This window comes from Ailuropoda melanoleuca, chromosome 14 (assembly GCF_002007445.2).
Source record: "Ailuropoda melanoleuca isolate Jingjing chromosome 14, ASM200744v2, whole genome shotgun sequence".
NCBI lineage: Eukaryota > Metazoa > Chordata > Mammalia > Carnivora > Ursidae > Ailuropoda > Ailuropoda melanoleuca.
Genome location: NC_048231.1, coordinates 32,362,890 through 32,375,997, shown reverse-complemented (window position 1 = coordinate 32,375,997; position 13,108 = coordinate 32,362,890). Strand labels below are relative to the sequence as shown.

At 49.2% G+C, this 13,108-nt stretch overlaps 1 protein-coding gene across 1 annotated transcript; it reads left to right on the top strand.

The window, feature by feature from the left end:
- Window positions 1-1,802: 1,802 nt before the first annotated feature.
- SERPINA14 (uteroferrin-associated basic protein 2) lies at window positions 1,803-12,706 on the top strand. Its single transcript, XM_011226532.3, has 6 exons — window positions 1,803-2,448; window positions 3,324-3,591; window positions 5,198-5,345; window positions 5,735-5,940; window positions 9,909-10,095; window positions 12,338-12,706. Exons 1-6 carry the CDS (start codon window positions 1,803-1,805, stop codon window positions 12,539-12,541), a joined length of 1,659 nt encoding a protein of 552 aa, XP_011224834.3. The 3' UTR covers window positions 12,542-12,706.
- The last annotated feature ends 402 nt before the right edge of the window (window positions 12,707-13,108 follow it).

Below are 13,108 nucleotides of genomic sequence, written 5' to 3'. Positions count from 1 at the left end.
CTCCCCCCACGGCCCCCCTCAACCACAGTGCCCTTCACTCTTTACCGCCCCTTCCCCCACTCAGATGAGGTGGATGGAGGGGGCAGGGAAGGAGGAGGGCTGCTGGCGGAATGATGGGGGTGGGGCAGTGGGAGGCAGGGGCCATTGCTGGGGGGCTGGAGAGGACTGTGAGGGCCTGGGACAGGCCGCTCAGGGTCAAGAGTCTGGTTGAAAGGAACCAGGGCCTGTGGAGCTTTTCTGTCACCTGAAGAATTTATACTCCATACCCTCAAAGTTCATGGGAAGCCAGGAAGAGGAAATGACAATTCATACTTTGGGGAACCCACCTTGGCTGCTTAGTGGCTGGAAGGGTCGGGGCGGCCAGACTGAGAACTGAGAGATGCTATTGTAGTCTGCTTGGGCCACCATTACAAAATGTCATAGACCAGGAGGCTTAGACAACAGACATCTATTTTCTCACAGCTCTGGTGGATGAAAGACTGAGGTTGGGGTGCCAGCAGGGTGGGGTTCTGGTGAAAGCTCTCTCCCTGGTTTGCAGATGACCATCTTCTGGCAATGTTCTCACGTGACCTCATCTTTGCAGGTACACACACAGGGTCAGGGGCAGGGGAGAGCCAATGCTCTGGTGTCTCTTCTTACATGGGCACTAACCTATGACCATATATGAGGGACCTTCATGATCTTGTCTGACCCTAATTCCTTCCCATAGGCCCTCCCTCCAGACACCATTACATGCGGGAGTAGGGCTTCAACATAGGAATTTTGAGGGACATACACCTTCATCCACAGCAGATGCTATTTCGGAAGCCATGACAAGAGACGCCATGGTGATGGATCACCAAACACATGCGGAGGAGTGGACCCTGTGCCCAGAGCTGTGTCAGGAACTGTAGAAAAACCTGGGAGGAAGATAGGGCCTTGCCCTAAAGGGGTTGAACTGAACACAAACTTAGAGTTTGGTTCACGTCTTTCCCCTTCCCATTGGGAGTGCCAGAAATCCCACCATTGGAGCACCCTTCAAATTCCCGGCCTGACTTCTTGTCCCAGCCAATCGTAGAGGGCACATCTGGGGACAGAGAGGGGATTTTCCCCCGACGATGGGATGCGGCAGTAGCTGTGAGGACCGGGAGGGCCCATGGGAGGCGGTCAGGATCACCTGAGACGACCTTGCCAGGCCCTCCATTCAGCTCATGGCCCAGTCACCTGAGCACCACCCAGGCTTCCTTTCAGAAACCACACCTGGCCGCTCTGAAGCCAGATCTGGTCTCCAACTGGGCTAGATGGTGTTAGCAAGTGCTTTTGACAAGATTGAATTTTTCATGCAAAAATCTAGGTTTCCAGCCTCTTCAGAAATGTAAAAAAAAAAAGAAAGAAAGAAAGACAGAAAGAAAGAAAAGAAAAAAGAAGAGAGAGATAAAGAGAGAGAGAGAGAAAAATAAAGAATCCCCAGTGTAGAGTGCTGCTTGAAATCATCGAATGTCATAGTGACCAAAGGTGCTAGGACCGGGCTGGGGAAGTGACTTGTGTAAGGACCCACTTGCAGCACAGGCCAGAGGCAGAATTGGATCCCTTGTCATCAGATCATTTATCTTTAATTTGCCTAAAGTCGTGTTCCAAAATGCGTTAGCCTTTCCTCATTAGCCTTAGCTAGCATCCTCCAATCAAGGACTAAGAATAACCCCAGCACCCAGGTAATAATGGGCCCTTTCTCAAGCCCCTCAGCATCGAGAACATGTTCCATGGAATGTTCACCCCACCCCCACCTCTTGCTTCCAATTACAGCTCCCTGGATTGCTGTAGAAATGTCCCACAGGAAAATGCACCTGACCTTCTCTCTGGTCCTCATCCTCTGTGGCCTTCTTAATAGCATCTGCTGTGAAAAGAAACAAAGATCCAGGTGGAATATTTACCCAGTCTCATCATGGAAAATTTCACCTGTCCACCACAAGATAGAAGCTGGCAATAAGGCTTTCGCCCACAAATTGTTCAAAACTCTGTTAACGGAGCATCCCAGAAAGAATATCATCTTCTCCCCTCTGAGCATCTCTGCCTCCTTGGCCATGCTTTCCCTGGGGACCAGATCCACAACGCTCACCAACCTCCTCGAGGGCCTTGGATTTGACCTCAAAGTCATGAGGGTGTGGGACGTGCACCACGGTTTCCAGAGTGTGGTCCAGTTGCTGAAGCAGCTGAACAGAGAGGGGCGCTTGAAGCACAGAGACATGCTCTTCATCGACAGCAACAGGAAGATCCATACCCCGTTTCTGTGGGACGCAGAGGGGATATATGGCGTGAAGGCTCACATGATTGACTTCCGCGATGTAGAAAAGACCAAGAAGCAAATCAACCACTTTGTGGCTAAAAAAATGCATAAGAGAAGCAAGGGATTCATCACCTCTCTGAACCCTCATACCTTCCTGCTTCTTATAAACTACGTTTTCTTCAAAGGTAAGGTTTATCAAGTGCATGAATTCCTGTTTGGGTAACCTGTGCCCTTGTGTTTCCTGAAAGATTTCAGTCAGAAAAAAAACGTAGTTTTTGTGATTCTATCCCATGTCCCAAAGACCAGTAGATCCAAAACTTTTCATTTGCTTTTATGTCATTGTGCTATCTGGAATTTTTAAGTGTTTCTGTTCCCAACCCTTTCTGTCATGTCGTTTGCCAAACTTAAGATACTTTGGAGAAAAATGGAGTAACTCTCGATGGCGGAAGAGGATTACGCACGGGAGTGCGTGTGAGCCCATGTGCACACAGGTGTTAAGTTCTTCTGATGAAAATCCTTCTTCCTTGAATAAATTACACAATTTTAAACAGATTTGTTTGTCATCAGGCTTCTCAGAACTCTTTTTAAAATTATCTTATTTTATTTAAATTCAATTAATTAACACATAGCCATATAGCGTATCATTAGTTTCAGCTGTAGAGTTCAGTTATTCATCAGTTGCATATCAGAACTCTTAATCCACTAAAATGCAGTGGGAATTTTCAAAGATGGGACGTTGTGGTCATTGTTTCCCAAATTGACAACGGAATCCTTTCTTGGTGTTACAATTCCAGAGGCAGGCAGTATTTTGGGAAACATATTTTGAGGAACACAGATTTAAAGAAATCCTATGGTGAATATTTTCAAAACTCATGTGTTTGCCTTTCTTTCCTTTGCATCCATCTGGAATTTTAAATATTCTGTTCACTGAGGTCCAGGTATCACTGGAACGAGGCTGCTCCCTTCTCAAGCCCCTCCGCTCTGGGGTCCCCAGACATGTGGGTGCTGATGCCTTCTCCCACAGGTCACTCTTGGAGTTTTTCCTTCCTGAATCTCCTAGGCATTTGGAAAATGGCTTTTCATGCCAACCTCAAGCACAAGGAGGACTTCTTTGTGGATGAGCGTACCACAGTGCAGGTGGACATGGTGTGGAAGAAGGAACGAATAATTTATAGCCGATCGGAGAAGCTGTTCGCAACAATGGTTAAAATTCCTTTAACTGGAAACATGTCCATAGTCCTTGTGCTCCCAGATGTAGGACAGCCTGACTCTACTATAAAAGAGATGGTTGATCAAAGAGCTACACTTCTGAAATCCAGTGACATGAGGTATGCTACTCTAAAGGGACATTCTAGATTCACGTTGAAATTTTGCTCAGATCACGCTTCCTCCGTGTAAAAGTCTCATTTCAAGGGAAGTGAGTATTTGCTTATCTCCTAGCATATTTGTGGAAAATGAAATAAGCCAAGCAGGAAAAATGGTGGCTTGGCTTCTATTATCAGCAGGATGCCTCTTCAACTGTCTAAATTATGGTTCTTCTCATTACATGTATCGAAAACCCACTCCACGCAAGCTCAAGGGGGTAAAGAAAAGAATGTATTGGAAAGATGCACCTAAGGGGAAAAACGCAGCCAGGTGTCATGAGGGATTGGACAGAGGACAGCAACATCCCTGGGAGCTCCATCTCCCTGACGTCACTTGTCCTTGCTCCATCACCTTTCTGGCTCAGCAGACCAGCTGGTTTACTCACCCAACACGTATATTCTGAGCATCTATTCCATGCCAGACACTGCTCAGTGCTGGGAATACAATGGCTAGCCACACATGTCTCTGCCATTGTGGGATTTCTGGTCCAGTGGGAGAGTCAACTAATAAATGTTAGTCAACTAACATAAAATACAAGTCAACTAATAAATGTATAAATTCATACTGCAGTAAAACTACGGAAAAAATGAGGTGATAGAATAGAGGATTCAGAAGTAGAGTATTAATTGGGGATCTTAATTAGGTATGATGATCAAGGAAGGATCCTAAGAGGTAAATTTCAAGCTGAGTCCATTGTGGACAGACTTGGCTGTCTTCCACTCGAGCAAATCCTCCACTCCAGAGTCAGTCTAACATATTTCTGTTCCAATGACATATCCCTGGAAGGGACAATTGGATTGATCCTGCTTAGGTATGGTATTCACCATGATCCAATCAAATATGGACAGATGACGTAATGAAAGCGTGATTTCCAATGGCCCACTGATCTTGGAAAGGGCGGGGGCAGTCTTTAGGCAGTAAACGTGTGGACTGGGGAAAAAAAATCTCCAAATAGTGTTCTCCCCATGTCACATAGGAGCACAGGCTACGGTCCGTGCAGCTTCTGCCGTGGTTGAGGGCCACAGCGGACCGTGTCTGCCACCATCTGCCATGGCTGTACTTCACACAATGTCATGGCTGGGACGGGTGTACCCCAATAGAGGAACCCAAATGAGTGGGTTACAATCCATTCGGAAGCTCAACATCACATGGACACAGGTGAAAATACATTGGCTTATGAGAACAAAAAGTGCGGGGAGGGGGTGTGGGCACTAGGCGCTAGATCTGCACCCTATTTTGGGTCACTGCCCAATTAAATCCCTGCTTGTAGCTGAAGGGTTGGAAGGACTCAGGGCTGGATCCCCTGGCCCGACCCTCCTCTTCTCTTGGTTGGGGAGCCTGTGAGGGACATAGCTTGAATAGCAAGGTGTATTTTAGGCAAGTGCTTCGTCTGGAATTGCACGGATGCCGTTCAGGCTCCAGCACCATTAACCTCTCCCCATGCAAGCACCCATGCCTCACCCTTTCTTAAGTCTCCCTTGGAAGAGGCCTGAAAGCAAAAGCAAGATGTTTCCCCTGGACCTAGGAGAGAGACGTGTTCAGCTTCCTTGCGGTTTTCACTCCTCACAGGTGGGTGCACTTAATTATGCCCAAGTTCAAGATCTCCTCCAAGATAGACTTAAAAAAACTGCTTCCCAAAATGGGCATCAGCAATGTGTTTACTGCAGCAGCAAACTTCTCAGGCATCACAGAGGAGGATTTCCCAGCAATTTTTGAGGTGAGTAGAGCAATTTCTAGAGTTTTGGGAAATTGTCCGTGCTGGGATGGAGACAGGAAAAACCAGCCCCCTCCTTCCCTCCTTTTCTCTCTACCACATCCTTCCTGAAAGCATTTGAGAGGTTCACCCTCAGTGATCTTATGGGAGCTTTTCCTAAACCTTCAGACCACCCAGCATCCCTCTGAATTCTATTCCCTTTCTTCTCATTTGAACACCTAAACTCCTCGAACTTTCTGCCTGCGCTGGGGGAGATGAAGTTCGGCCATTAGTGTGAACCCCTTTCTGAGGCATCTGGATCTGACAGTTGAGCATTTCAGGTGTCTCCAGGAATGGGAGCCAGCGTTCCCCCCACCATGCCCAGAGCTGAGACAAGACTTGTTTCTCCACAGGTGATACACGAAGCCATAATGGAGGTGAGCGAGAAAGGCAAGATGGACACCGCCAAGGACATGGACTCTAGCAACACCATCCCCTGCCACACACATAGAGCAGCCCCGTTGGTCGTGAAATTCAACAGACCCTTCTTCCTGTTTGTGGAGGATTGGGGGACTCAACGCACAATCTTCATGGGCAAAGTCTTCAACCCCGTAGCTGAGTAGAGATGGGGCCGGGCTCTGTGGAGCTAGAATTCAGCTACTCCTGAATAACGTGAATAAAATTCACTGTTATTGAATCAAAAGAAGTGAGTCTGAGATGTGTGGGTTGAGAATGGAGTCGGGATGGGTCGTTGCTGGTCGTCTGTCCTGGGAACAGGGCAGGATAGGGAGAGGTGGGGGGTCTGCTAGGGGCACTTGGCAGGTGTACTTTCTGTCCTGAAAAAGGATGGATATACGCAGGGAAGCGATTCTGAGGGGCATGAGCGGGGTGTGAGAGGGTCTCTTCAGTGCGGAGCTGTGTCGTTGTCCTTGCTTCCGGCCCAGCTGGCAGTCAGAGCCTGTCCGCTCGTCTACACGACAGGAGCCATATAACTCCGCCAGGCTGCTCCAGGCAGTAAGCTGGGTGGGCAGAGACAGGGTCCCGCCCCAGAGAGGAGCCCCACAAACATCTCCGTGGACCTCTGTGTGTCCACCCAGCTCCAAGGGGAAATAGGGTACCTAGGAAGGCAGAGGCCCCCAAATATTTTGGCAGCACCTTCCTTTTCCAGACCCTTGTTGAGAAAGTTACTATTGCCCCCATGGGATAAGAAGGAACATGGATGAGGTGGGAAAAGCCAGGAAGATGGTCATGCACAGAATGGGGTGTGTGTGTGTGTGTGTGTGTGTGTGTGTGTGTGGTGGTTCAGCTCCCCGGGACATGCGGGCAGCTGGGCTTTGCTAGGCCTACAGCACTCCAATTAGTCACTGTTTGCTCTCCTTTAGCATGTGGGACACCAGGCCCCTACCACCCTCCATGCTCACCCTTCAGCATATGGGGAGGGCATTAGGACTGAACAGTATCCGTGAGAACCCTTCTGCACGAGGGACACTATGCTCCCGCTGTTCTCCATGGATGCCATCTATGGGACAGGAGGCCCTCAGCGCACCCTCTCCGCTCTTGCCATGGATCCGCTTGGACATGAATCATGCACAAGCAGGATCTCCAGGCCTTCCTCCATCTGGTTATGCTGCGGACACCACTTCCTCCTCATTTTCTAGAACAATCTACCTTATTGCTCTTCTCTCAGGGAGCGTCTTGTGCCAGGATTTAGCATAGAGTCCAAAATGCGAGACTCGCGGAGTTGCTTCTTCTTGCCCTGGCATGTGGTAAGTGACCCCAAAGCGCCAAGTGCAAGCCAAGAGTGAACAGGGTTCCTATTAGGTGAGAAAATACTCTGGCCGTATGCTCCAATTGTCTTGTTTATTCATAGTGCAAATGTGTCCTTAAAAAACACCCAGAAGTTTCTCAACACTGTTCTAGACCCAGGGGTAGGGTCTCAAGTGTTGGTGGGTGTAGCAGACCTCAATGGTCCAGACGTCCTTGGCCTTCACCTTTCCAGCACACACTGATTGAGTCCCACCTGGAGCACCTGGAGCTCTCCGCCTGGGGCTTTCTCCTGCCTCACACACCGGCCAGGCCAAGGGCACCTCCAGCCCCATCCCACTGGAGAAGCAGACGCGGTCTCTTCACGGCCTTTATGTCTTAAAAGTGCCTCTGGATTGAAGCCACTGTGCTTTTTTTTTATTAATAGTATTTTTTTTATTATATTATGTTAGTCACATGAAGCCACTGTGCTATCTTGGACGAGTTTTATTTGGCTTTACGCAAATGATGAAATAGTCCTACTTTCTAACGTTTGGCTGTTTTCTCGTATGAGTAAGATACATGCTCTTTGTGAGAAATGAGGAGAATACAAAAATCTACAAAGAAGAAAATAACAGTCACCCCGAGGTGACTTCCCATCACCAAAATTTCACTCATGAGAAATATTCAATTGGCTCCAGGTTTTGTTCTAGATCTTGGATGATTCACAGTGAGTAAGAGTCGATGATCCTTTTTACGGGGATTCAAAATAGCAGGAGAGAAGATTTTGCTCTATGTTCTAATTTCCTTCAGTCTTTTCTTTTCTGTACATGGACGATATTTATTTAAAGGATCAGTAAAATATGGGAATGGTAAGATCAGTAAAACATTGGAGCCTCGCCACCCACTTCGCAAGCAGGTAATTTAACCTCACTGAGCCTCAGGGTCTCATCTGGACGGTGGGGAAAACTCTGCCTCGCTCCCCTTCTTTCTCTGTCCCGTTTTACTGAGAAACAATCGGCACACGTAACTGTGTGCATTCACGGTGACAGCAAGGCCGCTTGGTTCACGTGTGTTGTGAAATGATAACCAGGACAGGTGGGGTCAGCAGCTCTCCGACTTACTGCGAGGGCGATCTGGAAAGAATACTGTCCAGATCACAGAAGACCTCAGTGACGGGTCAGCAGCAACCACATCGCGACGTCTGTGCAGGCAGGACAGATCCTTCCAAATAAAAAATGTTCCTTCCTGGCCGCTGCACATTGCTTTTGTCCAGTTCCAGGAATTGACCTGGCAAATATTGACTGGGCTGCCCTGAACTTCAAACTCCATTTCCCGTGGGTAGGAGGCCACGCAGTGCTGAAGACCCGGGGCCCCCAGCCCAGGGAGCTCGCTGTGAGTACCGTGCTTACGCCGGAAGTGGAGATGGGTGGGGGGCTGCCTCTCTCTCTTTCTCCCTCCTTCTCTCTCTCTCTCTGTATCTGTCTCTCCCTCTCTCTCTCTCTGTCTCTTCCCTCAGGAAGGTCTGGGATTTTTTTTTTTAAGTAGGCTCCATACCCAGCATAGGGCCCAATGTAGGGCTTGAACTCACGACCCCGAGATCAAGACCTAAGCTTAGATCAAGAGTTGGATAGACACTTAACTGACTGAGCCACCCAGGCACCCCAGGAACATCTGTTTTGACCTCTAACTTTGACCTTCAAAAATCAAAACCAACCCAAGTTATTTTTCAAATTCTCAGATGTCCCCTGTTACTGTTTCTCATGCCAGAGAGTTATAATATCACAACATTTTAATGGGCTTTCAGACATAAAAACTTCAGACTGCCAGGCCTACCTCCACTGAGCTGTGAGGAAGGTTCACTTGCCCAGAGGAATCGAGATCCCCCATAACTGTTCATTCTTCATTTACGTGGGCTGAACACCTGCCGTGTGCAGGGCTTTCTAGCAGAACCCCTGTGCTAGACTCCACTCTGACCCCTCCATGGCTTGAACCTGCCCGCAAGGGCTGCCTGTGGAAAATTTGTCACGTGGGCCAAGATAGCCTTGTTTTCTGTTCTCCACATCCTTTCCCTCCTCTTCAGTGTTTGACCCCTGACTTCCAACTGCGTCTAACTTCGATTAGACATCTGGACACTCACGTTATCCCAGAAGTTTACTGGCCACGAATCACTAAGCTGATTTAGGCTATCTAATCTGAATTTATTAGAGCCAGAAGTTTCCAAGCGGGTTATTACCTAGCCAGGCTCTCAAGCCCCATGCCCTGGCAACTGTCAAACCATAACCAAGAAGAACAGTCCCAAGAAGAAAAGGACAGATTGGCTCAGTGTGTCAGAAAGAACTTGTGAATTTGCTGCAGGCAGTGCAGTGATCCGATGGCAAAGGCCAGTCTCAGGACAGAGAGCGGGTCACACTCTACACATGCAATCTCTCATCAGATCCTCACAATGGCCCAAAGCCCAGACGGTACGAGAGGACAATGGCTTCTACTAGGGGGTTGCCAGAAGATGGAGTTAGGATACAGGTCAGAAGGGGAGCCAGGAGAACCTGCTCATGAATCCTACTGGAGGTGGGAAATGTGGACAGTGTTTCCCTTGTATGGTTATTCTTTGGATCTGATCCGTTACACCTTGTAAAACCCCTTGCCCGTTGTCTGGCACAGAGGAAGTCCTCCATGAACGTGCCAGAGATGAAGACACACAGCCATGCCAGAAGTCTTCTCAGGTCCAGACACAGGAGGTCTGTAAGGTCTGAAGAGAAGGAGGGTCCAGGGTTCTGGAATGTTCTGATACAGAGGGCAGTGTACACTTCTCTTTCCCAAGACGGGGTGGGAGCAGCACATTTAACCAGACAGCACTGCCTCTCTGGCTGATTCTCTCTGCAGCCTGCTGGATCTACATCTGCCAAGGTTTTCCATTTCCGGGACCTATAACCTTGAAGAAATACTTCCCCACATCGGTCTCACCAACATCTTCAACTTAGAAGCTGACTTATCGGGAATCACTGAGCAACTCAACAAAACCATCTCCCGGGTAAGGTGGTGAACGTGGATGGAGGGGAGGGTCTTATCTCCTTTGAAGTGTGCATTTGAAAGTCAAGTTTCCCTTTCTTTTCCCCATTCTGGGTCTTGATCATAGTCTGTAAGGCTTCTTTTCCCAGGCAGCTCCCTTTCCATCTCTCCTCTGTACTCCTCAGGGCAGGGACACTGAGTCCCAAATGAAGTAGACATGCAATTGGGGTCATCATGGAGCCAAAATTTCTCTTGTATGGGATTAGCTTTGTCTTCATTCCTTATAGTTCCCCAGGGCAGGCAGTGAAACTCTATCTGTCTTTGCTACAGTTAAAGAGAGTCGTGGGGCACGAGCACAAAATGCATCCGTCAGCCTTGCTACAGAGACAAGCGTCCCCCGAATCTCAGAGCCCGAGCAGGCTTATTTCCTGGTTATGTTACATGTCAGAAATGTGTCATGACCGCGGGGCTACAGACCTTCTTCACGCTGCCTCTCCCTTCCAGGATGCAGGTGAAAGGAGGAGCCCCTATTTGGGATACGTCATTCGCACAGCAGTGGGAAAAAAGCAAGAGAAACTGTGTGATGGCTCTTCACATTTCTCTTCACTGCGGCCTATGTCAAGGCCACTCAAGTGCGCTGGCTAAAGCAAGTCCCATAGTCAAGACAGCCCTCAGTGGGGGTGGGGGGGCCCATGTTCTCCTCCTGTAGGAGGCAATGCCAGTCACGGGGCGTGGGTGGAGATCCATGACTCTCTACTAGGAAAAGAGAGTTAATAGCTGGGAATAACGTTGTAATTTTCCTTCCCTGCTCTATCTTTTCTGCTTTAGGATAGAGTCATTAACTGTTGTTTGAGGCTTTGCTAGAAAGTTCTTTTTTTTTAAGTTTTATTTATGTATTTATTTTAGAGGTAGAGAGAAAGAGAAAAAGAGAGAGAGCACAGGGGGAAAGGGCAGGGCAGAGGGAGAGGGACAGAGAATCCCAAGCAGACATGGGATTGAGCCCTGCGTTGGTCTCTGTGAGGCTTGATCTCATGACCGTGAGATCACGCCCTGAGCTGAAACCAAGAGTCGGTTGTCACCCAGGCACCCCTTTGCTAAGAATTTCATAAGGACAGTTTTCTGTCTTTTGATTGGGAAAGGCCAGCTGAGATTAGGAACGCGAACCAAGGCAATAAGGACGTAGTCCTGTGTGTGCCTGTGAGTGCGTGTGTACGTACGCCCGTGGTGGAGAGGGTGAACAAGAAGGAAAAGAAATAACTTGGCCTTTTAAAGAATCCCTTTCGCAGTGACCTTCAAGGCTAGGTGTATCTCTTCATAGAACTTTTTAGAAACAAAAAGGATTGCCAAGACCAACTTGTTTCAACTCTTTTTTAAAGCCTCAGAGTCCTTTCTTCCTAAAAAGGTGTGTGAAGATGAGGGTTTTAAAAAAGGAATTCTGGAGGGGGGATGGGGGGAATGGGATAACTGGGCGACGGGCGTGAAGGAGGGCACAGGATGGAATGAGCCCTGGGTGTGGCACGCAACGGATGAATCACTGAACTCCACCGAAACTAATAATACACTGTATGTTAATTAATTGAATTTAAATTAAAAGATTAAAATTAAAATAAAAAAAGGAATTCTCACAGAGGCGGGTAGAGGGTTGGGCACATCAGAGAAGCAGTTCCCTGAACTCACGTGGAAAACCGTTGATTTAGGCTGAGCAGGTCATTTTAAAGAAGAGGCCAGCAAGGCTTAGAGCTGTGCGTGCAGCTGGGAGCAGAAACCGGCGCTCGGGCTGCGGTCCCGGTGCCCAGGTGCTTCCAGCGGCTCCTAAAACTCGGGCTGGTGATGGGTATTAAAGAGGGCACATATTGATGGAGCACTGGGTGTTATACGCAAATAATGAATCATGGAACACTACATCAGAAACTAGGGATGTACTGTATGGTGACTAACATAATATTAAAAACAAAAAACAAAAAACCTCGCCCTCGGGAGTTTGCAGCCTGGTTCCCACGCAGCCCGGTTCCCACGCAGCCCTGCTCAGGTTAAACTCCGTTCCGCCCGAGAGCAAACAGCAGCGTCAGGGCCATCCCCCCGGGGTGTGGTGGAGGGGGGTGTAGAAAACGCAGGAAAGAAGCCGGTTGCCTCCTGGGAAGACGGGGCCCCTGGGGCCTGAGGGGGTGACTCTGCCTGCAGCTCCCTGGAACCACACCAGCTGGGATCTGTCCCCTGAGAGCGCCCTGAGCTGATGCCGTCTCTGTCCCCGTCTCCCCCTCCAGGTGTCACACAAGGCTGCAGTGGACGTGAATGTGTGGGGAACCAGGGCAGGGGCTGCCTCTGGCCTCCTCTCCCAGCCGCAGGCTCTGAACGCAACGTCGGCCCCACAGGTCCGTTTCAACAGGCCTTTCCTGGTGCTCCTGTGGGAGGTGACCACTCAGAGCTTGCTCTTCCTGGGGAAAGTCGTCAACCCGGCTGCAGGGTGACTGTGGTGGGAGGCCAGGTGGTGGCTTTCTCCCCCTCCCCTGGAACAATCCGGAAGGCCCACACCAGCCTGCCCCAGGCTGCCCCAGCCTGCACCGTGGGCTGCTCTAAGGACCGGTTAATCAGTGTGCAAAGATCCTAATAAAGTTGACCTTGGGTTGTGTGAACATTAAGGCGCTATGTTTACACGGGAAGGTCAACGCTCTGGGCAGCTTTGAGCCATCGGCTCGATAATCTCATCGAACTCAGGATCAACTGTGATCAGAAAGTCAAAAACAGAAGCAGCCTCATGTTGTGGCCTCCCGGGCGATGTCCGTCACTGCTGCCACCACTGCGGATCTTTCCCGAGGGTTCCAGGAAAAGGCACAAGGGACAGCAGGAGGGATAAGCAGCTTTGTCCCTTCATAGTGACTCACTTCGGCGGTACAGTGAAGTGAGGACCTCCTGAAACATCATGGCCTGGATGTCAGGGACTAGATCACCTCAGAGGAGATTGGGACCAGGGCAGGGCTCCAAATCACACTCTAGGAAAAGAAGAGGGTACGATTATGGGCCAATATAGTATGGGA

What these genes read in the sequence shown, in the direction of transcription:
- SERPINA14 (XM_011226532.3), top strand. Translation starts at nt 1,803, where the DNA reads ATGTCCCACAGGAAAATGCACCTGACCTTCTCTCTGGTCCTCATCCTC. An exon ending in CTGAAATCCAGTGACATGAG is followed by an intron (nt 3,592 to 5,197) that starts GTATGCTACTCT and finishes CACTCCTCACAG; the next exon opens with GTGGGTGCACTTAATTATGC. An exon ending in GTCTTCAACCCCGTAGCTGA is followed by an intron (nt 5,941 to 9,908) that starts GTAGAGATGGGG and finishes GCAGCACATTTA; the next exon opens with ACCAGACAGCACTGCCTCTC.